Genomic DNA, 26,994 nt, shown 5'->3' on the forward strand with positions numbered 1-26,994 from the left:
CATGGGATTATCAGGGAAAAAACTGTTGCACTCATCAGAGGTAGAGACCTACGAGAAAGAGAGACTTCTTTATTTAACCCTCTGGTTTTGTTTTAAATAGAAATACTTTCGATATTTTGAGAGAAGCGAGTAGAACACAAAGATTCAGAGGAGACAAGCTTTGGAGAAATGGATTTTTATTAGTCAGAAAATGATAACATGACAGTTATTCTCTCAGTTGTGAAACAGTTTCTACCCATTTTTTTCAGTTTTCTGGACAATGAGCAATGCAGTTCAATGATTTTTTCCAGTCACCCAAGTACATATGGCTGGAAGCAGTGTATGTTCTGCTGTTCAGGCACAGGACCAAAATCCGATTCTGACCAGTTTCTACTGCAGAAACTTTGGGCAAGTAAACAGACACCAAAATTAAACAGAAGTCACAAGCAGAGAAAATATGTGTTACCCAGAGGGTACCAGCACAAGGTTCAGAAAGCTGAGCTGCCTCAGGTCTTCAGCAGCTCCACAAAAGCACTGCTCATTATATATCGTAAGAAGCAGTGCAGTGATTATACCGCATTCCAGCATAAATGCTGTAAGAAAGCTAATTTTACCTCCAAATGCAGGTAAATGCAAGTAACTGACGTTCTCAGTGAGCATCAACCTACAGCTTTGAAATTATTAATAATTTCATAAATGCTTCTTTTCAAGCAAAGTCTCAGAATTAATTTCCTCACTAAGACCTGTGCATCAGCCTTCCTTATGGTGTTTTGGGATAACAAAATGATTTTCATCCCTCCCTCCTTCCCACAGACCCCTGCCACCTGCACTACACCAAATGATCTCCTTCCAGAGCAGATGCTGTTTCAGGGCTTCCAATACTGATCAATTCAGGAAGCACACCACCTTTTGAAGGTAATCTCATTGGATAATTTAATTATTTCAATCCAATTACTTTCACCTCCTTCCCACATTTGAATGTTTAAGTAATGGAAGTTATTAGAAAGACCCTCATTAGATTAAAATACAGGCCTGCTATGCAATAAATGACTCAGTGGAACCATGCTAAAAATATCTAACAGATCAGTGATTGGCAAGAAAGCAACCCTCCAGCTCCCCTCTAAATCACCAGTGAAGCAAAAGGCTAAGAAGAAGAAACCACCAGGTCATCATCCTGCTTCCAAGATGTCCTGTAAAAAAAAAAAAAAAATCTGTTCTGTAGAATAAAAACCAAAATTTTCAGAGCTGCTACAGGCTACCAACTAAGTTAGTGATCATTTTTTAATTAATCATTTATGTATCTTCACTCGGCATGTTATGCATGTAGCATACATAACAATAATTTTATGCTTTTGAATCTGTGTACTAAAAGCTAGACAAACCCATTTTTAATATACACACTACAAGTATTACATTTCTAAAAAGTTGCATTAATATACAGGTTAATTTACAAGAAAATATTGATATTTGATCCCAAACACTAATTTAAAGCTTCTGGTCAGAATTTACAACAAAAACAAATGCCAGTATGTTGGAGCTGAAAGAATTCTCTCAATTTTACTGTTCATTCCCATTTTGCTCTGAAGTGGTACAATGACATCAGTGAGAAAACAGTACAGCACCTGAGAAGAGAGGTGAACGCAGATGAACAAAGTCTGCAAGTAACAGAGGGATGAAAAGGAAGAAGAGAGATCTTGGCTTGAGTAGTCATATCTTTAGGCCTCATAATTTGTTTTCCATATAAATGTTTTCCTTGCTTAACTATACAGTGCAACATCTAGTAAATTACATATTTACTGCAGGGGAAGAAACCCATACTTCCACATCCATAAGATGATGCTCTCTCTCAGCATTTTAATTTCTGGGTGTACGTCACTGGCATCATCCACTGCAAAATACTGCTAAATTAACTCACAAACTTCTTCACTGCTTCTTGGTGGGTATTTTATACATTAAACAGGGTATAACCATTTATTGCAGATATTTGAGGATCCTAGCATGATTAAGTGTACTAGAAAAAGTGTTCTAGCTGCAAGAAGACAAGAGCATGCACAACCTCAAAAGTGTTATTTGCCATTGAGAATAGACCTATTTCACTCAATAAGTAAACATCTAATGTTTAATTCATGCAACACAAAAATTGTAGGGGAATAGTTGTTTCCATGAGTTTCTTTGACTTTGAGAAGAGCATCAATAAGATTCTGATGCAAATGAACACAGCTTTTGAGCCCTAACATCCACACAGTTCCCATTAAAGCTGTTACCTTTCAAATTACATATGTATTTCTGTCACTATATGAACTGACAGTTTAATTAGTCATTTTCTGGTTTTGTTTTCCATGAAAAAAAAAAAACCCACCTCATACCTTGTATTGTACAGGTAAGCTCCTTCACCAACAGACAGCACAATGAGCTGGTCATGTGAGGCTGTAGATGTGGAAGTCTTATTGAAACACTCACTGCAAGGACAGTTGGGCTTTTGTTTTTAAATGCTGGTGAACAATCATGGCGCTATTTTTCCAGACACACATCTACCTGGATGTATTTGCCTGCTCTGCACCACACCAAGGTGCCTCTGGAAATGCTCTCCTTAGGGGCGTCAAGGTCTTTCTGCAGAAGAGTCCCATTTCCAGTTCCTCCAGTTTGACACTGATTTTCAACAATGATTCACAGGTGATAAAATGTTCCTTCAGCTTTCCTGTTCATTGCCATTTCACTCTCATGGCAGCCTGGCTCAGAGTTATTTTCACTGTCTTTGCACACACCCTACTCCTAACCACTTTGCACTGCTAGAGGAAGCAAGAAGCCACTCTGTTGCCCTGGTTAAGCAGGACAACTTTGGCTGGGGAGTCACAGTACTTTCTGGGAAGGAGAGAAGCAAGCCCAGCAGCTTTAGCGCCAGCACTTCTCAAAAAGAAACAGACAGAAAAGCAGGGCAAAGCAATACAAAACCCAGCCCAACCCTGAAAGTTTTGTTCTTCAGCAGCAAAGGAACAAAACTGCCATGCCAGGGTTCTCGGGTTTCTTCTCATCATGTACATTGAAAGGTGCCTTGTGAGGTGCAAGCAAAGGCCAAAACTCAGAATGTGCAATTTAGCGGTGATCTGACATTTCAAGGGCTTAGCAGACAGGCTGTTGGTCACCCTTGCAGTTCCCTAGGAGGGGGGTGCCACAGATGGGGTCTACATCCCAGCCTTGGCTGGAAGAAAATGTCTAGGATTAGGGTTACGGTTTAGGGTTAGGGTTGAGAGAAGGACCGTTTATGGGTGGGGTGCGTGGAAATCAACACACCTGAACAGAAACTGTTTTTTAACCTGTACTGCAAGACCGAACAACCCATCCTAAACTTTAGGTTTTCCAATAAAAAAAGTTCTGAGTCATTATCCATCTCAAGCATCCAATGCCCCTTCATATCCAGCCACCTCCTTCCTATAGATTGGCTTGTTACAGCTTTCCCATCCTTCAGCATCCAACTTCATATTGTGCTAATTTCATCATCTTGAAGTTAGTCAACTGCTAATTTTCCTGAACATCCTCTTGTTACTGTGTTACCAGACTGGAAGTTTCTGTTCCCTCCACTTTCTTCATTGGTTAGTTGCAGCGTATACTCCCATCGTTTCATACATGCTTCCTCTTTACAATCAATCTTTCCAATCTCTTGAGAAAGCTGTTCTTGTGTCCCATTCTCCTTACCTGTCTCCAAATCCCTTCAATTATCCAACATTCTGTCTGGACCGGTCTATTTTGTACTGAATGCAGCAATCCAGAGACAAGCAAACCTGCTGAATTATTATAACTGTTTTGCTTATCCATCTTCTCCCCTTATGCATCCCAGCAGTGTTTGCCTAATTGACAGCAGCTGTACATGCTTTTTTTGTTTTTTTTAATGCAGATGGATATAATTTAGAATCTTACAAAATATGTAAGGAAGAAAATTGTATATTTAGCAACATTAGATTCTCTCTGCAATACACCACCATCCACTCATTACATTCTCCTGCAGTTCTCATCTGTCCAGACCCAATCAGCTTATCTGCTAATTTGGGACAGATGAGTGGCTCAGACTGCATTGGGGGTGTGGGGGGGGAGGGAGAGAACAGCAGAGGATTCACCAGCTACAGATCCTAGGGGCAATCCCAGAACCACATGTTCCTGGCAAGGGAGATGGAAAAGAAAATGATAAAAGAGGGCAACAGGCAGAGGCAATTATATGCCAGGGAAAACCTTGACAGTATACATCATACAAGGGTCACAAGAAGAGTCCTCTGCAATTCCTATCCAGGTGCTGTTTCAGCTTGCGTTCTCCAGATCTTCATTGCTGCTGCTCATTGGGGAAGTATCACTCCTATCTTGGAAGAAGTAGATTTGAGGTCTTGAGATAAAAATCGGCTCTAAAGAAAGGATCTGGTTTTTGTTTTGCAACCCCCTCACATTTAAATTTCTTTCCAAGTTAATACAAAAGGCAACATCCCAAAGTTCAAAAGCAGTAAGTTCTCACTACATCATGCTATTAGGCATGGGGATCCCAAAAAAGGCTTTAAGGTTTATATTCACAGGAATTAGGGATTCAAGGCAGAGCACTTCAAATCAATGACTTGCAACATCATTTCTGATTTAACTCCAGAGCAACTGTACACATTCACTGCACAAAGCTGACCAGCTTTGTCCATTCTGAATAAAGACAGGGTTCCTCACTAGAAAATGTGCAGTACTCTACAGTGCACTCATCCAAATTCAGATAGACAAACATTCTCGAACTCACACAAAAGGGCGCTGAGAGATGTGTAGATTATAACAGATGCAAACTATTTTATAAAATGTACCACAGAGCTGGCCTGAAAAAGCAGCACAGTGCATATGTGCAGACATGACAAGCACATCATCCACTATGCAACACTGCTGGAAGCACTGTACACTACTCTATGAACACTGTACGAGCCAGCCATGTGTTCAGACAGTGTCATGCCTGTTACCTTTTATAACAAATTAGGCAATCCTGTTTAAAGAACAGTAAAGATTTGGACAGACTAAGCTATTCTGCTAAGAACAAAAGGATGATTTGTATGATTTCTTTTTAGGAAAGGATAACTGGGAGTTAATCAAGACAAATATACACCACAGATCTTGGAGTTAAGAAGTGGTGTTCCCAGGGGCCTGACCTACATGCACAGGAGTTACATGCAAACGAGCACAGCTCATTCCAGCACGTGTGCAGCCACCCTACCTCACAGGGAGATGTAGCCTTCCAGCAGAAGACTAATAGTTAGCATAGGTACGGACCATACACAGAGAGGCTTTCTGTCTATGATTTTGGGCTATTCTAGGGCAGGCAAAACCAGAGGATGGCAGCAGATAATTGAAGCAGACTACATCTTGCACTGACCTTGGCTGTGGACACCAGACTTTAAATGCTAATACAATATAGAAGACAGCTAGAGACCACTCATTGGGCAAGTAAATCCTTGTGCTAATAGTTAAAGCATAAAATCAGCTCACAGCATCTGCTGGGGAACAAAATGAGCTGAGATGGGGGAAAGGCAGTAAATAAGGAAAGGGTCTTTTACGATTCTGCTGCCTTGCAAGCTCAGCACTGCCTGAAAAATTAAATCAGGTTTGTAATTCTGGCTCATCTTTTCACAGGTCAGACAGGATTGCTTCTTACATAGATCTTGGGGCAGGGGCGAAACAGCTTTGCTTATAGACAATAAAGCTACTACGTAAAAGGACTGAGGCAGTATGTTCAGTTATCTCAAGCCAAGAGATTTGCTTCCCCGCAATTAAAAATGCTGGTTTGGTTTCAAAATCTACATGTGATCTGCTGTGTCAAGTAGGTCCTCCTCCCATTCTTCTGTTCTGGTATTTGAGACCTACTGAAGACATCCAGGTAGAACGACCTGATAGTCTCTTCTAATACACATGAAATATCAAATGCATGCAATGAACTTTGGAGGGCTATACGCAATTCATGAGCTCTTACCAAGAAATGTAAATCATTAACAGTCTGCAACAGATTAAATAGCTTATTTAATTCAGGGATGTTCCAACTACTAAGCATCTGGAAGGAGGGAAGGCACCTGGAGGGAGTTATTTTAATAATTTAAGAATTTTAAGAATTTAGTCAGAGGCCAGTGGGAGGTGAAATTTTTTTTATAATCAATTTTTATTACAGTGGGGAGGAGGAAGGAGAACACCATTCAGAGATCAGAGAGAGCTATCCTATGGGTAGGATCTAACCCCCAAAATAAATCAGCTGTACAGCTTGCTCTACACAATACCAATGAACAGAAACAGCAAGTTTACAAGAAAGACCCAGAGAAGTTATGACCTTGAACACTGAAGTGAACAAATGGGTTGTTTTGGAAATACACGCAAACTTTCATCATCTGCACTGCACAGCATAAATTAAATGCAAGCTAACAAAGGCTCTTAGAAATGCAACAACCAGATCATTCCACAGATGTGTCTTTCCCTCCCTGGCACTGCACCTTTAAAATGCTTACTTCACTCACGCAAGTCTGAAAGACTAAGGTTTGTCTTTGCTTTTCCCACACTTTTTTTTTTTTCCTGTCCAGGACATTTAATAGTTTCATTTGTTCAAGTTTTTTGAAAGGAAAGTATTTCTGCGGAAGGAAACAAAAGCTCATGGTATGGCAGCTACATGTTAAATTAGCTGCCACCGAACACTGGGGATCTATGTCCTAGCATTCCCTGGGGTTGACTAGTAACCCATACTTGAGACACATAGGCACCAAAGAGGACCATCCAGCAGTCTCCTTCCACGCAATTACATCACTTAAGCCTGGAGACATTTCTCTATGCTCCCATCAGTTCTCCCAGTCATCCCACACTGTCTGCTCTTCTGACTCCCTTCATTTTTATGCACATCTCAACCAAGCTATTTCTCTCTCTCTAGAGTTTTGGCTCCAGCAATTTACTTAGGCAATGGCTGACAGTGATTTACAAGTCCTGCTAGACTTGTTTTTTTTTAAATACTCAAACTGTAGACAAGAACAAAAATTTCAGATGAGTATGTATGTGTGGAAAAGATGCAGATGCTCCTTCCCCACCCCAGTCCTCTCCTGTTTCTGAAGTACCTCTTAACTAGCAGCCACCAGCCCACCAAGGTCACCCCTTTCCTTGGCAGCAGCAAGTTTCCAGCATTTGGGCATCCCCAAGCAACTGCTCAAGCAGCTGTTGTCCCCTTCCTCACCAAGTCAAACATGGCTTTGAAGCAATGAGGCAAAGGCAAAAATTGCTATTCCTTCCACCTTGCTGCAAAGGAACGAATCTCTTCCCATTTGATTTCCATTTTGCTACTGCTTGTAGCATCCCAGCCCACTCCCCACTGCCTGGAGGCTTCACACATGCCTGGGGTCTCCATTATTCAAAACAACTGAATGCATTTTAATAATATTTAAGTAGATAAAAAAAGTCCAATGAGATAGCAATTACTATGGACTGCTAGTGGGAAAGGACGCTGCTGGAACAGGAGGATACACTGGGTATCTTAGCTTTTCAGAGGGCAACATCTGGCAGATAAAACAGCTAAACAAGCTGAACACCTTTCCATCACCAATATACAAGGTTATTTACCAGATTTATGGTGCCACTGTTCTTCCAATCTAAGCTACCCCATTTCATATCTTTTTTTTTTTATCAACTGACAACTGAATATTGATATTTAACAGCATTCAGCATTAATAAGGATGTGTGACTGCTCTGAGCTTGGGCAGGGAAGAGATAGTTTGCCTCTTTTCAGTTTGTAAGACAGGGCCACTAAAAGAATGAATAAACAGAAAGGTAAGGAAAGGAGAGAGTGAGTTAAGAGGAGTTACATTAGAGATAAAACATGAATGGGAAGAATAAGCAGTAGGGCAACAGGTTATAAAGTACAAATGATACAGTCTTCAGTGAATAAGGACAGTAGTGAGCAGCTGGTTCAGTAAACCCTAGCCAAGACATCCAAAACAGTGTAGTATTTTGCAATAATAGATCTATCCAAATTGAGGCAACAGACTGAAGACAAATCCCTGAAACCCCAAGATTCCCCCCCACCATTATCAGAATTGCTGGTGTATCAAGAAGGTTTTTTGCATCAAATTAGCCCAGCACCAGAAAGAAGGGAAAACTTCAACTCCATACTTTTCATTTATGAACCATTCTGGCAGTGACAGACATGGTAATGAAAACCTTTCCAGCTACACTAGACAACTAAATATTTTCCTGTATGTAACCTCCCAATATGTAACATGGAAAGCATGTACTACATTAAGGGTTCTCCAAATAGTGCACTTATATTTTGCTCCATACCTCACAAATACAATTAGCTGGTTCTTGCACTGTTACTTGGGTCGCTATATCCATTAGGCAGTTTTCATTAACAGACAGGATTTTTGGGGGCATTTTAGCCAAATGAAGGTTCATCGTCTGTTCCTGTGAAACAAGCATATAGGAAACTAAACAACGGTTTAAAAAAGACACCCAACACAGACTATTTACCTGAGTATGATTTCATGTTATCTTTTTTCCTTCAACTGAATACTGCATAATTTGTACTTGAAACAAAATATTTTCACTGTACATATTTTCAGGAAGTGAAAAAAACTCACTTCCATTGGCTTCCTCTGCAGTGCTTGCGAAAAGTTTCAATGCTTAATGCCATAGCACCGGTTCTTATCAAATTCCTCCTCTTGTTCCCTTCCCAACTTGAGTCAAGGTACTACTGAGTCTCAACAATAAAACATTTTTGCGCTCAAAGAAGCTTTTGAATAAATAAACACATAGCATAGACTCAAATTCAGTCTTGTTTAGGAAATATTTGCAAAACATGAGTATTAGTCAAAAATAAAAAACAGGTGTTTGAGGTGCTTCTATATCAATCATGGACACAAAGAAAGCAGCACCAAGATCCAGCTTCAATAGGAGAACTTAAGAACAACGGTATCAAACATGAGCAGGTCTAACATAAGTGCACAGATCTGGGAGCACAACCCCCCCCCAAAAAAGGTGGGTATTCAAAAATAGGACTCTCCAAACAGTTCATTAAATATGGCAGCTCAAGCCAACTAATGCCAAAAAGGTGTGTGAAATCCTGCACTCTTCCCAGGCCCTGGCACACACCTGCAATCCCAATTTGGACTGCGTAAGCACCTGGGTCCCAAATTCTCTCCTCACAAAACCCACCCTTACTCCATAATAGCTTAGTGGTAAGAACACCCAACTAGGAGGGCGAAACAGGCTTTAGGATCTTCTGAGCGTGCAGAGGTTGAAACCACACTCCCCAGAATCAAATCTCAAACACAAGTCTAACAATAAAAATAGCTGATGCTAAGTCACCTCACCGGGTGGTCATTCCTCTGGCAGCCTGCCCATTTTCTCCCTAGGAGCCTTAGCAAAGTCAGAAGTCCCCTGCGCCTGCTAAGTGCTTATGACAGTAACTAACCACTATGAAGTCTTATCAATGATGAAGTACTTACCACCAACAGCAGTTAAAAAAATAAGATGAAGCCTGGATACTCTCCAATTAAACAAGAACTAAAATCCTATGTTAGACAGGATGGATAATCAGATGTTCTTCCTATGCCCTCCCTCTACAAAGAAACTTTCCGTTTCTACTTTCAGCTTCAGCAATTGATTTTTTTTTTTCCTCTCCAAACTGCCTAATTTTTCAGGTAATACATAACATTGCCAAATGGTGACATAGTGTCATTCAGATCTGTGATTTCAGGAAACAGTATCAACGTAGTTATGTAGGAGGAAGGGGAGCCAAGTTAGACATCTTGTTCTGTTTATTTTCATGTTACTTCTGCATCGTTGATATCTACTCATAAGTTTATTAGAGCCCAAATCTGTCCCTCTTTCTCTTACTGTCTGGTTAAAATCCTTGTTTCCATAAGATTTGATGCAATGGAGGCAGAGAAGAATTTCTATTTGTACCAGGAGCAAGAAAGTATGCTTTTGTGGTACAGCAAAAGAAGCATGTTTTGTAGAAAAATGCTAATAAGAATGTTATAAAACCACATATCTTGAGTATTCAAGGTACACATGATTCTATGGAAATCCTGTTGCTTTCTTAAATCCTCTGATCTGGGACCTTAAAAAGGCAATCACAGTCCTGTAACTGCTTAGGGCTGGGCTATAATCCCCGACATAATTTCCTCAGTACCAGAGGACACAGCAGGGAAGAATTTCAGACCAACCAGCCTGAGAACAGTTACAGTGATATTAAAAACTAAACAAGAAACTTTTCATAAAAAGGGAGTGAATACAAAAAGCTCCTACAACAAAACATCTCCTGCAAGAAATCCAAACGAGAGCAGATGAGTACCCTTGTGTGCCAGGAAAGAACAATAATGTATTGTGAAAGATGAAAAAAACCCAAAGCATCTCACCACTGAAGGGCCCAGCTCTGAAAAATCAAACACGACTCAGTAACTCTGTAAGCTCAGGAGTAGGAAGAAAACCCACCTTCCATGAAGCAGTGTCATGCCAAAGAGTTTTTGAACAATGACGCTACAGCCAATGTGTACGTTGTACTTTTGCCTCCACCACTGTCCTACACCATTTACTGTGGCACTGAAAGCTAAGGGGTCCCTATCATAATTCTGCCTGACGCAGCAGCTGTAGTCACACTTCTCCAGTAATGCCCATATCTCATCTGATCCTGCTCACAACGAGGTCGGCACCAAAACTCTCAAATGATGTTGGAGCTGGGTGAAATGATTTATGATAATTTTAGTGTTCATTTATACATTGAAGCAAAAGCAAATTATTCTTCCCAACAGGAGACATACCAGTAAGTGATTTTGGGATGAGAAATGGAAAAGACATTTTTCAGTTCAGGATGGTACCTTATTGCCACAGACAGACTCTTGTCCAATAGAGCACAAAAATGTAGCAAGCAAAACAGACGAAAAAAAAATACTGAAATAAATATAATGTGAATCCTCAACCACGGACCAAAACGGAAACATCTTGTACAAAAATAAGCTATACAAGACTGTCCCCAAGACAATGTATGTAACGTATGTATGCCCCAACAACATATGTAGCTTCTGTTACATTATCAGTGGCAGGTAACCTGGACAAGGCAGAAAGACCTATATCACATTTACAGAACAAGTGTCTCCAGCTGTAAAGTGCAATCTACTGCAAACGTGCCCTGAAAGAATCCATTTAATACTTTGATTTTGTACTTGAAGTTTTCTATGCTCTTCTCAGGTAGTGAAGTTCAGGACCCATTTAAGTAGTATACTTCCTCTTGGTTCCTGTGTAGCATTACCAGTTTTACCAGGAAATGAAAGTTTCTTATCCGCTATCCATCTTGACGTTTTAATACATACTACAATCAGAGATTTCTAGAGTCATTTGGCAGCAACACCAAAGATCTTCACAGATTTTACTGAAGCCTTGGTTACAGGAAAGATGTATAGAGTAAAAACAATACTTGGAGTAAGGTCTGAGGCTAGTATAGGTCCAACTTATTTCAGGAGTTTTAGGGACTAAGAGGAGCAGAAGGATCATTTTTGTGACTGAATGTCTTTTCAAAGATGAAAAGTTTAAGTAAAGCCTTCCTGTGAACAGTCTCCATGTTTGCCTGATCTCAAAGGTTTGCTCTACATTTGAATCACCTTCATGAAGAATCCTTTCTCTTCAGCACATAACCCCAAAATAGATGCTGATTTCAAAGGAGTAGAGGATTAGTGACTTGTATTTCAAAACTGGTCTTTGTTACAGCTTGACACTGTTCTACTACTTTCTCTGAAAGTATAGGACCAAAGCTTTCACTTGGCCTGAAGCAGCAGAGGGGCTGTTACATTCATCACAGCCTAGGCCTGGGCTCTTCTGCTGGCAGCCCACAGAGCAGCTCCAGTGCAGCTGCAGGTGTATCAAGCCTGCTGGAAGGATGCCATCCCAGGATGGTGTCAGCAGAGGATGAGCTGGTATATATTTATATCTTGTCTCCCAGATCCATGGGACACAACAAAGCAATGCTCAGCTCAAACCAGTCAAAGATTTCCCTGGGTGTCAAAAGCAAAGGCTTGGGGAAAGAAATTACCTTGACCACCACAGCACAGATCTCCACTGTCAGGGAACATGAGGAGATATACTTGTACAGGTAACAAGTTCAGTGCTTGGGCCTCCAAGATGCAGTGTGCAAACATGGAGATCTGATGGGAGTAATCTACCGCAGAGGCCACCAGCGCCATCTCTCTGCTTCCTCTGGGTTTCAGTCCTGACTGCAGCCACGCAGCTCATGGGCTGACATTGCATGCTGGAATCCAGCAGTACACATATTGCTGCTCAGCGTCGTGACCTCAGAAGATCTGCCCTTCCCCAGACAGCTGGCTGAAGTTAATTTTAAGAATCTCAAATTATTTTTGGTCTCAAATTCAGGTTTCTTAAACTTATTTTTACAAATCTCAGACTAACAGAAATGGTTACAGACTGACCAGTTTCAAGGGTCATGTCTTATTTAAACCAGATGGTTCTTTTTTATAATAATCACAAAGACAATTTCCCACAGACATTTTAAACACCTCTACAGCAGAGGTGGCCATAAGATCTGGGCGCCCTGGTTGTGTAAGTTATAGCTATATTAAAAAAATGATACAGGCCTGGGATCAGTCTCTGGCACTGAGGCTACCTGGCATAGACAAGAACGACTGCATCCAAACCATATATTGGGAATGGTCTCTGGTCCAAGCTAATTCTCAAACCCTGCCCCGGGGATTGTTTGACACCATCCAGATTGGCTTGCAGCAAGAACAGTCCCAGCTACAATCATACAATATAGACAGCCAGATTCCCGTGCCTGAGAACGTGCTCTGGCACTATTTAATTTATTAGAAATGTATTAGAAATGTAGCCATCATAACAACCGATCCTTCAGCTGCCTGTTTCTCCCAGCTGTCTCATGTAGTTATTGAGAAGAGGAGACAATATCGATCTCGCTGAAGTCTGCCCTGCATACATCATAATGTGCAATATCGTCCTTGTTGAGAAGAATGTCAAAATGACTAGGAGTTTGTCGTCTTTACTCACAGTAGACCTCTCTTCTTGTTACACTATATGCCACAATAATATCTCAAGATGGTCCATATTTTCCCCAGTTTTCCTCCTTCATTCTTATTAGCCTGAGGTCAGTGGGAAGGTATTGGCCATCAACTGAACAAAGAGCAATTTCTGGCTTAAATAGAGTCATCACTCACAGCCATAAAGGGAAGCCAAACTAAAAACAAACAGGAGGGCAGACTATTGCCAGCCTAGTGCTTCAGAATTATCACAAAGTCTGGTTTACAAATTAGGAGCCCACCTGCAAACACAGACAGCATCACTTAGCTCTGGAAGAATACCTTTGAATTTGAGGTGTCAGTATACGCACATATATCACTTTTTGAAATCACTGTTCACACTTGAATGCAAAACACTTTTGACTACGAATCACTAAGCAATTACCCTTGTCATTTGTTTTCCCACATCGAGAATTTTTGTCAAAATGGTCATTTGTCTGCTTCTCTCACATCACTCAATATACAAAACACTTGCCTCTACAGTTAATAGTCACATTTTTGTGATTAAGAGCTGAATAACAATTACAGTTGTTTCCGAAAGAGTCTGGTTCTTTAAAGAATATAAAAATGTCTTTTTATGTCAAAGTGCACAAAAGCACAAGCTCTGTTTTGGAGCAAGCCAAATGAAAGACAATTGGAGACACTGACCACGAAGGACCAAACCATTTGAGAGGTTTTTCCAAGCTTCCTGCTGGTTAGAACACCTAGGAATTTGCAATACTTGGCCATTCATTCAGACTTGTTCACACCTCTTAAAAAGGAGACAACGTGCTCATTTGGGATCCTTCGGAAAGAGTTTAAGTCATCAGAGCTCTTGAGAAGGATGAAAAGAAGCTGTGACACAATAGGACTCTATGGACAAAATGAATCCAGGATGGAGACCTCTTGGCTTGGTTTCCTATTAATGAAAACTTATTAAAGAAATCCTTACCAAGCTCGCTTCTTATCCACCAAAGAACCTACTGGGGAGCAGAGAGAGAAGGAATAAAAACATCCATAATCACAGAAGAGCTTTCAGGATTCAATTAAAGTTCATGCATTTTCAAGCACTACAGCGTATAACTTTTTTAAACAATCAGCTCATTCATAACTCTTTCCCTACTGGTTTCTCTGGTATTTAATATGGGTTAGTCACAGGATTAGAGAAAAAGTTAACCACTGAAAGCCTAAGGATATGACTACCAATATTCACAGAACTTCTTGTTAAATAAAAAACTCCTACCCTTTCTTTTAATCTTCTACTCCAGAACCAAGATTTTGGATAAAAGTAGTCATTAAAGCTACTGTGGGAATTCCTGCCTTCCAGCTGTCACATGCTCCCCCACCATGATGAATACAAGCAACTATAAAGGAGAAAGAGCGTACAAAGGCAAAGATAAGGTACCAAGCAAGCGTGGTCCTACATGCCCCTCTGGAAATAACACTCCGTAACACTTCCTTCCATCTGGCTCCTGCAGCCAGTGAGGCAGCGCCGCGCACCGGGGGCATCTGTGCAGCCTGGCATGCTAACTGCAGAAACGGTGCCAGTAAAGCGGCCGAGAGCGCCTCGCCCCGTGTGCTTGATGTGCCTCCTCCCGTCTGCCAGCATGTCGTGGCTCACGCTACTGCAGGACTCCAAACCCTGCAGCAAGCTCTCCAAACTTTTAAAGCCATTCTACTATTTGGCTAGAAATAAAGCTAGTAACAGCATGAATCCGAATTTGAACGTGAAGGATTTTGTTAAGTAAATGTTTGTAAGAGACTAAGCTGATGTCCCTGTTCAAGTCAGGCAGAATCATTTGCCAGCTGATATTTTTAAAGCAAGATCATAGATTCAGCTATTCCCATTCATTTGCTGACAGTTGCAGTAAGTTAGTGAGAAGAGATTTGTTTATAAAGTCTGATTCACTTCCTGAAGCGCAGAGACTGCACTCTTCTTAGGCAAGGGATTAGTGTCTATAGCTTGTGTAACCAAATCCTTCTGTAAAACACAGTGTGTCAATTATAGTGGCCTACCACCCATTAGAGTTGATGTGCTTAAGCTAACTGCTTCTCCTGCCTGAAGAAATCTAGCATATGTCTATTCTTAGCTGATAATGGCAGCTAATGCAGTTTCAAAAAACTCCTATCCTGTCTCACTTCAGACTCAAGGCAAACATGAGGTAGTATTAAACAGACTTTTACTCTTTAGAGAGGGTTAAAAACCTTAACTGCTCAGGCAGCACACAGAACAGCCAAGGCACAGCACTGGTAGACCCAGTATGCACTTTTGGAGTTTAATTACAGTTATTCTGGCAGAGTGGGGTGTAAAATGGGGCTGACTGGTACAGCATACAATACGTCATTTCTCTGAGGCAAATAAATAAGTCGAGTTTGTAATTCCAATCATTAAACAGTTCTAGTCTAGGTTTAGGGCACAATAAACCTGAAGGTATTAATTTGGACTTGACAGATGCATCCTCTTCCCACTCCTCTCCTTCAATACAATAAATATTGGGCCAGTTCTATTCCTGTCCTCCCCAGGCTAGTACTTGTCATTCTTTCTGTGACCAATAACTGTCCTAACTGAAATCTGCTCCGATCTCCAGCTTTTAGCAGAAGCAGGTACTGATTAAAAAAAAAAAAGATCTGTTATCATGGAACTTCAGCTCTGGAAATGAGCATTCAGCAAAGACCCTTCCACCTTCCCTTTAGCTACTGGCCTGCAGAGAGCAGACTACATTCGGGTCGCTGTCTCATCCAGGTCTCCTGCGCCACAGGAGTTTGAAGCAATGGGACCAGCAGGACAAGAGCAGTCACAAGGGCTGTACAGCAGCACACAGCCTGCATGGAAGAACAGCATAGGCTCAGCAAAGCAGAGGCACAAGATCTTATACTGACATCCCAGTAACTGCAGAAGTGCAATCGGCCTTTGACAGTAGCTTATTGCTTGTCTGGTGAAATAAAGGCAATTTTTACTGTCCCAGCCACTCTAAGAGACATGCTTCATGAGCCTAGCCAAAATACCATGTAGAGGATCTCCCCTGCCACCAAAATGCTGCAGTTGTCTTCAGTCAGTTCTGCATGCAATAAAAGCTATACTAGACCATAAGTCATGTCCATACCACCAAAGCAAAAAGCACCTGCAAGAAATTCTACTTTCAATCTGTACCATGCATACCTGCTGTAAGACTTGAGGCCTTCAAAAAGTCAACTCAAACCACTCTTTGGATAAACCTGTAGCCTACATCTGCTCGAGCAAAATAAAGGCTGAGAGGGGAGACAGAATTTCCCTGTATTGAACAGGAAAATGGGGAGGGAGCAGGGGAATGAAGAGATACAGAAGAAATTATTTTAAATAATGATATTTATTTATAAATAAGGATATTTATTTATTTTAGAAATATTTAAAGTAAGGATAATTCAGCAGAAAGGCAAAATGGGTGCAAACTAGTTACATGCAGGCTGCCATTTCCAGTTTCACCACACTGAGATTCTTAAAGTTTCCAACAAACATAAAGGGGGGAAAAATACCTAATGAGGATGAAACTAGACTCATCCATTAAAAAGGGTTACATTCCACAGTTTTCTGAGATAAGAAGAAGTGGATTACATATCCAGGCAATCCCTTCTGGATCTTTGTGCAACAAATGGGCCAGAAACACAAAAACAGGCAAAAAACCTTACGGAATACAGAGTTTAGCAGACATCTGTAAGGAAAGAAATCTCAGAGTATACATTCTCAGAGAAGCATCCAAGCCAGAGGATATGTCTATTAAATAAGCTTGGCTGTACTGCTTCAGAAATGCTAAGCTATGACAAGAAGGAAAGCACCGGAATGAACCAATTTTCAGTTCTCTCCTGCTTCACCTTATCTTGCATTACAATACACAGACTGGATTTCCTCTTTTAATCACTGGCTAAACCTCCACCCCTCTACCCTCCTGCCTTTTTTATTCCGAGGCACAGATGAGCTAAATATTGCAGAGACTGCTGGTACCTGTGGACCTAAATCTTGAAACCATTGTACCAAGAGGATATGTACCATTGCTCTGAACCAACACCAGAACCCTGTCTGATCTCCCATCTTCTACCAAGCATTAGCTTACACAAGTGTAATCATGTTTTTGCTATTCCTTATTACCTTTTAAGCTAAAGCAGAAGCTTTAGCATCAACTCATGACTATTAGACCTTACTAGACTAGATTATTAGACCTTACTAGAGCTAAGAAACAGCTGTTTAAGACCCTATAAGCACTGTCTGCTTAAGAACACACTTAAGCATTTATTTGCTATTATAAATGGATTTGAAGCTGAAGGTAAATATATCAAATTTGCACTCACTACTGGCAGTGCAAAATCTCATTATCTATTACATTCTATACATATGCAAGGATCTTCTTTCTGAACCTCTTCAGGAGGTGCAATGCACAGTGCAATGTATTTTCTCTCTCATCCAAATCCAGGCCAAGTCAGCGAATTCAGTTTGGTGGCAAAATAGGCCAACTCACATTAGGACAGCCTTGTCTCATTTCTCTCCACAGAACTCAACACTGAAGGAAACTTTTATTACGGATTGGTAAAGGTCAACAGCATTGCCTTGTGGAGTTGATCGATAACTACTGTTATTTCGAGAACCTATTAAGAACATCAATCTTTCACCTCACACTAAGTTGGAATGATACAGAATTTAAAGAATAAAAGACAACTTTAGATTAAACATCTCAGCAAACTTGCCAGCAGAACAGCAGTGCTCTCCTACCCATAACTGTACTTTGGCATCATCTTAGATTCACTGTCCAAAACCTTAAGAGTTTCCTGAAAAACTTGATTTAAATGGAGAATACACGTGGCCCAACAAGCAAAGCCCATACTTTCAAAGTCTGGACGAGGTTAGTTACACAACACTATTTCTTGCAGCTCAATTAAGAGAAAAATTAAAATGCTACTTTTTTTTTAAACCCAGCCCCCAGAGCTGTTCTCCCATTCATGAAGATGACAGCTGTATTGGGGCTATCCAAAATTTCAGCAAAGTCTACTTTCCAAAATTTATTATCCATTTTCTGATTTCCAAGGTATCAAGTTTGACCATGATTTATTTGTAGTTTCAAACTGCTAGGCACACAAACTATGACACATGAAGAATCATAAGGATGAACATGGCTTAGTTATTATGTAAAGCTCCCTCCCTGGAAGGCTGTGTGGTAAATCTCCCCAACTCCTGCTTCTCATTTCACAATATTGTTCTTCCAGTTCTCCAGGTTTGCTCCATCCATTCACCCAACCCAGTTGCTGGGGGTGCTCGCTATGCCTGGGTGGATGTTTGCTTTCTGGTTTCCCCATTTATTGTGTTTGATATTTTACTCCACAAAAGTTAAGAGGACCATTTTATTCTCTTTTGCCTAAGGTGCCAGTGCAGGACAAGGATCTGCTGAACAGGATGTCTCCTGCTGCTTGTGATTATTCTCAGCAGCCGCACGCTGCACCCTGTGGCCACTGCTCCTTCCCCTCCCATGGTGACCCATCTCAGCCCAGTCCATCCTGCGGCACCACAGCTGCATCCATCCCTCCCTTGAACCATACGCAGAAAGGAAACAGCTGCGGTTTTTCTTGATCCTGCATTTGCAATGGATTATGCTAGGGACTACTGCAATTCTGCTCAAATCCCTGGGCAAATATATAGATATGCAGATATCTACAGAGTTTTATATAAAACCACCCATATTAGACAGGTGTAATGTAAGCAGCATGGGCAAAGCAATTAAACATGGCTTCTGGGGAGCTTTCATGCGAATGGTCTTTCACAGTCTGAGAGGTTACAGTGCATAGAATGCAGTGATGTACAGAAGATATTCCTGCAAAAGTCTGTTTCTTTCCTTAGGGCACTGCTCATTGTTTATGAAGCTTTTAAAGCTCCCTAGCACAGGAGCAGCGTGTGCCTGTGTTATGCCTCCCCATTTTCTCCTTCCCATTTCTTCTCTGAGCCCTCAAGCATATCCTGACTTCTCTTAAGACTGCTGCAAACAGCATTGTACAAAACAGGAGATAGCAGTTTTTTGGAAGCACTCCTGTGCCACTTTCGAGCAGTTTTCTTGAATATATTACCATGCACATGAAGCTGTTGCTGGGAAACCTGTGCAGAGATCACAATCATTAGATACTGTGCAGGAACTGGTGCAGCTGGAGAGAGGGAAAGAAAAAAAAAAGGGGGGGGAATATTGCTCAACAATCAAATTCCTGTTAGCAAACAAGGTACAGACATATTTTTATTGTGCCCAACCTCACATGCCATTTGAGAGCTTCACTCCACTAACTGATCATCTCTGAACGATCTGCCTTACAGGCTTATTAGCTTCAAAAACACTGCAATTTAAGCCTAGGTATTGCAGCTGTCTGTAGCATCACTGCCTTCTCTAGACATCTTTAGTTTTAAGAGAACAACCAAGTTTCCTGTAATGGTACATTTTTAGTTATACACCAGCTCTACATTGTGTAGTCACTCGATAACTGGCACTTGTTTCTCTTCCAGGGGCTGCATGCAGGGCAAACACAAGGGTGGTATTGTGGAGTTCCCTCTCCAGGAGCATTATGCAGCTTCAGAGCTGGAATAGCTGCAGGGGAAGGTCACCAAGCCAAACAGTGAAGCATGACAGATATAAGATGGGCTGACAAAAGAACCAATCTCCATGTAAACAGGTGCCAGTGAAATTAAAACAGGGTTATGGATGACAAGAAGAAAGAAGAGAACCTGGTTAATATGGGAGACATGAACCATCCCTAAACTTGCTGCAACTCAGAGTGTTGTCCAGGAGCCGGGAAAAATGAGGCTGCATTAATTCCAGTGGAAGGTATATTAAGTAGCTATCCAAACAAAGCTTTTAAGATATGATACATGTGTCTATGAATATGCATGCACTTTTTATATAAAGCAAAATCTCTAAATCAGAGAGGGGGGAAAAAATACACTACACCTCAAATTCTAAACATTCAAGCACCTAATGTTCCACCGTGTTTTGATGCCTTACTACACAGCTGAAACCGGGTTTGCGCAAGTCTTTGTCCAAGCCATGCCATCATATCACATATCCAAATATCACCTGGGAGTTAAGACATGTGTTTAATACAACTGCAGGAGTTGCACCAATTTGACCTACACAAGCTAGCAGTAGCAGAATAGCTAAAAACAGAAAGACAAGACTAAATCCTTGTCCTTTAAAAATTTAAATAACTCTAAGTACTCCGGGGAGAGCAGCGTAAGACAAGGTATAATCAAACTTCACCAACTCATCACCCGGTGGCACAAAGTGCCACAGCAGGGTTAAAAAAAACACACATCACAAGGTCACTCACTACCTGACAAGTTACTAAGCAGAGTTTATCATCACCAACAAGTACTCAGCAAAACATTTTATGTGCTAGCCCCAGGATTTTGGCATCTCAACAGGATACATTTTAGTCAAATCAGGAACAGTTATTTTTCAACATCTGGAACAATTTCTGTTTCCATGAGCTTTTGGATCTTCTGTCTTCTCCCAAACCTCTTGCCAACATCCACTTCTTTCACTCAAACAGCCAGCACTAACCTCCACCCTGAGCTTTATTCCAAACAGTCATCAAGTTGCAACACATCCAATTAGTTAATAAATAAACAAAAAATCCAGAGCAAACAAGTTGCATCTACAACAGTAGGCCTCTTATGAACTCTCACACTACTAATCCCAGGTTCCTTCATTTCCTCTCAACAATTTTATCAGTCACTGATGTTTTTATCAAGTTTTAAAGAGCCCCCAGGCAGGAAGAAGTCTTTTTACACCCGTGAAGAACTTTCGCACCTTTTGCACTGCTTAAACTACTGTTGCTATTGCAATAACCTGGGTGTGAAACCTACAGGCTTGGACTGACACACACAGAGCCAGTATCAAAATTAGTTCTTTTGCCATCTCCATTTCTGGTGCAAACCAAGAGCCCCATACAAAGCAGAATGGCTGTCAGTGACATAACCCTATGTTTAGATGAGAATTGTAAACCCATTTTACAACCATAGCTTTGCACAGCAATCTCTCTTTATCAGTCCACCACAGCAGAAAGGAGATCAGGCAAGTTTACCAAGGGTTTGCAATGCCTCACATTCTGCCTGGATGCAGTATTGAGCATGAAGAGTCCCACCTTTCCTTTAAAAGTATTTCACAGGCATAGGCTATCTTACTTGTGCATGAACTATAATGCTATATGCTTTACGTTCTGGATCTGGACAAGAAAATCTCAAGGAACAAAAGACTGCTAATATTTAGGAGTTGAAAGATCGTACTTTGAAGGCTTGTCAGAAGGATGTCAAAGAAAACCCCTGCATTTTTTGTCAGGTATGCATTCCTAGCACACCACTCATTATCAAAGTCTAGATTTCATCTACACAAGAATGTCATTCGTTCAGTATATCCCCTAAAGAAACTGCTGATTAGCATACCCAGAAGACAAGCTTTGGACAACAAACTAAAGGCACATCCACATTTTAAATCTCCAAACTGTAAAACAAACCAAGCAATACAAGTTCTGCACAGTTTTGTCAATGCAAGATAAAGACACTAATACGAATGTACACGACAAACAGTCTGGGCTCACAGCCACTTACACTTATACAGTCCTCCATACAAAGAAGTTGAGACATCTCGGTACTAAAGGAACTAAAGATGATACAAGGTAGTAGAGAAAACAGAGGTGTCTGCTCCCTTATTTTTAAATAGCTTAATTTCTCTGGCATACAATTTACAGATAGATTTTGCCTCCTTCTAGGAGATGAGAATGCCTGCTTTTTAAAAAGAAAACAGAAGGCTTTTGACAATTTTCAATTGTGGACTACAACAGCTTTTATTTCACATGAATACTTCAAGGAAAGCAATTCTTGCCTGCAATACCTACTTTCCCAAGGTGTGCTACATGCAAGTTAGCACAGAACTTTCACACCAAAGGAGGCACAGACCAGAGTTCATAATTGCCAGGCAATTTGTCTACACCATCACGTTCCTAAATATTTCTTCACCTACAATATAGTTAGTGGCACACAAAAAAGATGGTTAGTGGCAAAGAGCAAGTTTATCACTATGACACCTATCCCCCTCTGACCAGTTTTACATGGTGACACATGATCAAAACATCAGACCCAACTGAATTAGCACCCACATCACTGGCAGACTCTTGGGAAATCCAGAAGTTTGCCAACACCAGGCAGAATTGCTGCCACTGAAAACTGGGTGAGTCAGTACACTTCTCCCATGGTATCCCCACGCTCAGGTAGAATTAATGATAGTAGATATTCTCTTCTCCGGAGCACTGAGAAATAGATATGTCTGAACTTGACAGGCCAGTGACCTACTTTCCAGAAGCGCCCAACACCCACGACTCCAGAGGGAGTCAACAAAAGACAAGGACACTCAGCAATTTTGAAACTGTAGTACGTGCTTTTTACATACAAGAAACAAGAAGCTAATGAAAACTTAGGGCCAGCTGTGCCTACTGGAAAAACCCAGTTTTAGCCTTACATGTAGAATCTCGGACCTTCGATGCTACATATCACGCAAGACTTTACACGCTTGGATATACGTGTCCGATAATTCCACTGGTTTGCTGGCAGGCAGACGAGCATGGATGAAAGCTAATAATCTCTTTCTTATACGCCTACCTCATCAGGTTAATACATTCTTGGATAACAAATTCTGCCACTCCTTTAACTTTCACCTGCCTGGACAGCTGCATCCCTTTTTTCGTAGAAGAAAAAACAGAAGAAAATTACACCATATCCTTCCCAGTGTACCTCAACAGATGGTACTGTAAAGGGATAGAGATTCAGTTTATTTTGCCGTAATAAGCAACCAGCCAGAATAACTAAGAGCAGGAGACAGTGCATGCAGCTGAGCTGATATGACTGATTAGGACTCAGAAAGGAAAATACATAGAATATACAGGTGATGCACACTGAAGAAAAACCCTAACCTTGCAGGTTGTGTAAAGTTCAGACAATCATAAATATGTACAATCTCTGGGCTACCTTCTTTCTCCACCTATGTCCTTTCTGAAGAAGAACCACACTCTGTTACTACTTAGTTTTCATTTTACTTCTGAAAATATGTGCAATAAATACAGTTTGATGCCGTATAGCGCATGACTATATCTGCATAGCTTACTTAGCTTTCCTTTTAAAATATACCTTAAAGGGTTTATGCACTAAAGAAAACCTTTAAAGTGGAGCGTAGTTATTGTGTATGTTAACAGATCACTAGCAACTTCAGCATTGATGTATTCAGCCATTAACCACAGAGGCAAGGGAGGACTCTCTCCTCTTCATTTCAATACAGCTGTCCTACCCAGTCTAAAGCAAATGCTGGAAATGCCAAGTCATTCCAGCTAAAGCTCATTGTAAAAGTTTCAGAACATCTTTCTCATATATATCACAGGCTGGTAAACTCAGCCAAAAATCACTTATTTTCATAAAAAGTTAAGAGACAGATAACATCTGCATAACCATCCTTTTGAGTTTCCAGGAATCTCAGAAAGCCCTCCACATTCATTCCAAGGCCATTAAACAACATTAACATTAAAAGGCAGATCTAAACAGGAAAAAGTATCATAATGATCTGCATAAACCTAATCATAAGACCAAGTTATTTTGAGTCTGGCAAGCTATGCTTCCACCCTAGATATCCAGAAAGCTGCAAGTTTGATTCCCAAATTGCTACTCCTTCCAAATAAGTTTTAGACTCCAAATGTTTTTCTTACAATAAAAATATCAACACAGATTTAAAATGAAAACAGGCAATATTTTTTGCTCAAAAGGCATCAATCAACAGCTTTGTGCCTGAAGAAATAAAAGGCATGATTAAAATTTGTAGCATCTCCAAAACACTGCCAACTAGTCCCACAAGCAGGCAGGTTACTTGGTTAGCACCTTTAAAGAGAAAATAACCTGGGAACCTCCAGACTTAAAACAGTATTTGTAGTTTCCTTAGAGCCTCAGGTAGAGGATTTCTTTACCTGGTTTCTTCAGTAAGCAGGACCTAAGTGACTTAGGGTAGGGGGGTTAGTTTTGTTTTGGGATGGGACAGGAGAGGGTTTTGCTGGAGAACTAGCACACTTCTTAGAAACTCCTGGTCTCCACTTCGCCACTCAAGGTTTCTTGAACCTGACATCTCAGTTACTAGTGAAATAAGGATCTCTTGCCAATCCCTTTTTCTACAAAGAAATATTAACTTGGAGCATCAACCTATTGTCAGTAGTTCATACCTGCTAAAATAATAATAACAGAAGATACTTATTTTTTCTAACCGGGGTGAGGGGAGAGACACAGGCACTTCATACAGGAACAAAAATGTTTCAGGAATACTTTTTTTACAGATAAAAGAACTGGCTGAGTAAGCCTAACAAGCTACAATACACCAAAACACACTCAAGCTTTATTCAGCTTCCCAACAGTAAGTAAAGAAAGTAAAATTTTGGTCATGTAACAAGGTAAAACTCTGCTTAAAGTCTCTTTCACAGGGTACCTGTTTTAAGTAGCTCATCCATTTTCTCTTGTTATGAGGCACGAAAGCTCACTTGGAGACCATGGCTTAGATGAACTTAAATGATCTTGAGTTTGCATGGTTCACATTTTTGACAGCTAGCCGAAAACTAACTCACAGTGAGGATAAAGATAAGACAAAAGAAATACTGACAGTTTTTAGAAAAGCTAGTAGAGAGACAAAAGCAGACACTCTTCATGGGAATAGCGGTCTGAAGAGAAAGAGTCCACAAAAACATCTTGAAAAAATCAAAAGACAGTCACACACAGATCAACATTTATCTTTCAAATGTGCAGTTAGGAACACGTTACATTCTATGTGCTTGAGCCGTAAAGAAATTATATTTGAAATAATTATTTATGGACTCCACAAGAAAAATAAGCTCTTATTTTAAAGGAAGACTGAAGTAAGTTTTAACAGTTTCAGAAGGGCAAGAATTGCCTCTGAGTAGCTTCAGACATGCATTTGTCCCGCACAGCGCAACTAAATGGTCTCACAACATTCTGCTCTTTGGCAGCTTTACAACACAGGATTTAACTCCAAGATCTTATCACTGAGAAATGGTATTTTTAAACAACTACCAAGAAAGATGCGGAGAGGGGAAACAGGAACCGAAACTACTGCTTCAGGCCATGGCCCCACTCTCTTCGCGGAAGGTCAGTGAAGGACCTCCCTGGCTTCCCCGCAGCCACGCAGCAATCCCCGTGACGAAACCAACCTGCAAGCCCATCGTAACGCATCCAGAGAAGGCGCACAAGTTGCCACGCTGGGAGCTGCGGCAGTGCCCCCCCCGCCTACTCGTTTTACTCACGGACACGGCCGCGGAGGGGGGTGACCCCGCTCCAGGCCCCTTCTCGGCCGCGAGCGGATGGGGTGGCCAGCCCAAACCCAAGCCCGTACGCGGGCCCCCGGGCCCCGCTGACGCTGTCCCGGAGGCTCACTCGTCCGACACCCGCCGCGCTGCCGGCGCGGACCCAGCCGGGCCGCTCCGCGCGCACCGGACGCAGAAGGACTCGGGTGGTGGGTCACCACCCCCAGCGAGGGGCCACCGCCACCAGCGGTGAGGGAGCACCGCCACTCCCGATGAGGGGCCACTCCCGATGAGGGGCCACCCCCGCTGGGGGGCCACCACGACCGGGGATGGACCACCACCACCGTTGAGGGACCACCACCACCAGCACCTCCCCGGTCCCGGCGCGAGGCCCTGCCCGCGGAGCCGGGCTGACGGGGCAGCCGCGGCGGCGGCTCGGGGCTCGCAGCGCCCCGCCGCCGGGCCCCGTGGGGCGGCGGCGCCCCCGGTACCTGTCCTCGGAGACGCTGATGACCCCGTCCTCCTTGGGCACGATCGCTGCCATGTTCACCACCTCCTGCGAGCCCTCCACTCTGTGGAGCAGGAGGGGCTTGCGGGTCAGCGCCTTGGGCTGCGGCTCGGCCGCCATGGGCGCCGCGGGCGGGCAGCGGCGCTGCTGCGGGGGTAGGCGGCCGCACCGGCGCGGCGGCGGCGGGAGGCAGGGGAGGGACTTGGTGGTGGCGGGCGCCGCGGCGCATCCCCGGCCGCCCGCGGGCTCCCTGGGAAGCAGGAACCAGCGCGGCGGCGCCGGCGCCGCCCCCGAGCCGGGCGGCCCCGCGGCCCCTCCGCCCCCGCGCCGCGCTGCGCCGCGCCGCGCCGCGCCGGGCGCCACGCTTTACCCGCCCCGCGGCTGCCAGCCGGGGCCGGGGCCGGGGGGCGGCGGGGCAAATGGCAGCCGCCCGCTGCTGCCGCCGCCATCTCGCGGCGCGGGCCGGGGCTCGCCGCGGGGCCGGGCCGCCCCTGGGCGGCTGCGGGGGAGCCGGGACGGCGGGCGCGGCCCCAAAGGCGAGGCTGGGCCGAAACCTTTGTAGCGCCTGGGGCCCGCTGTCGCCGGGGGGAGAGAGGCGCCTCCAGACCGCAGTTAATCTCGTCTGTTACAGACAGCTGCTGCTTTTACAGGTCCAAGACGGGGAAATGGAAACCTTGAGCAGACGGTTTTAATTTAAGCACATATCCCCGCACACGCTTTCCCGAGTAAGCCGTCCCTGCTGCCGGCAGGTGAGTGCCAGGGTGGCCCCGGCCGCCGAGGAGCCCCCAGGCCGGTGGGATTTGGCCGCTCCCCCCGGCGAGCGCAGCGAAGGGCGGCCAGGCCCTTTCACAGCCTGTCGCGTCCCTGACGCTCGCCGCCTTGGTGCAGAGGAGCGGTGCAACCCCAGAAAAACAGCTACCGCCAGGTAAACGTGCCCTGGTTCTGACAAATGCCCGGTGTGCTTCTGTGAGCACCGTTAGTTAATGGGGCAGGAGTGACAGGAGCGCTGAGCCGTTTTTTCTGTCCATCCTGTATTCATATAGTTACAACCACTTTTGGGGGGAAAAAAAAAAGAGGCATCAACAAAGCAATTTCTAGGCTTGTCTGTGGTTA

At 42.8% G+C, this 26,994-nt stretch overlaps 1 protein-coding gene and 1 long non-coding RNA gene across 2 annotated transcripts in view; both read right to left on the reverse strand.

The window, feature by feature from the left end:
• WDFY2 (WD repeat and FYVE domain containing 2) overlaps positions 1-26,115 on the reverse strand; it is an 85,958-nt gene extending 59,843 nt beyond the window's left edge. Inside the window, exon 1 of the mRNA XM_067291679.1 lies at positions 25,865-26,115. Within this exon, the coding sequence (XP_067147780.1) occupies positions 25,865-26,001 (137 nt within the window). The 5' untranslated portion in view covers positions 26,002-26,115. The remainder of the gene's footprint in view (positions 1-25,864) is intronic.
• On the reverse strand, positions 176-19,156 carry LOC106489195 (uncharacterized). Its single transcript, XR_001293347.1, has 3 exons — positions 19,116-19,156; positions 8,290-8,412; positions 176-1,169 (listed from the first exon to the last, which is right to left on the reverse strand). It is a non-coding gene; the product is annotated as an uncharacterized lncRNA (long non-coding RNA).
• Positions 26,116-26,994: the final 879 nt, after the last annotated feature.

This window comes from Apteryx mantelli, chromosome 1 (genome assembly GCF_036417845.1).
Source record: "Apteryx mantelli isolate bAptMan1 chromosome 1, bAptMan1.hap1, whole genome shotgun sequence".
NCBI lineage: Eukaryota > Metazoa > Chordata > Aves > Apterygiformes > Apterygidae > Apteryx > Apteryx mantelli.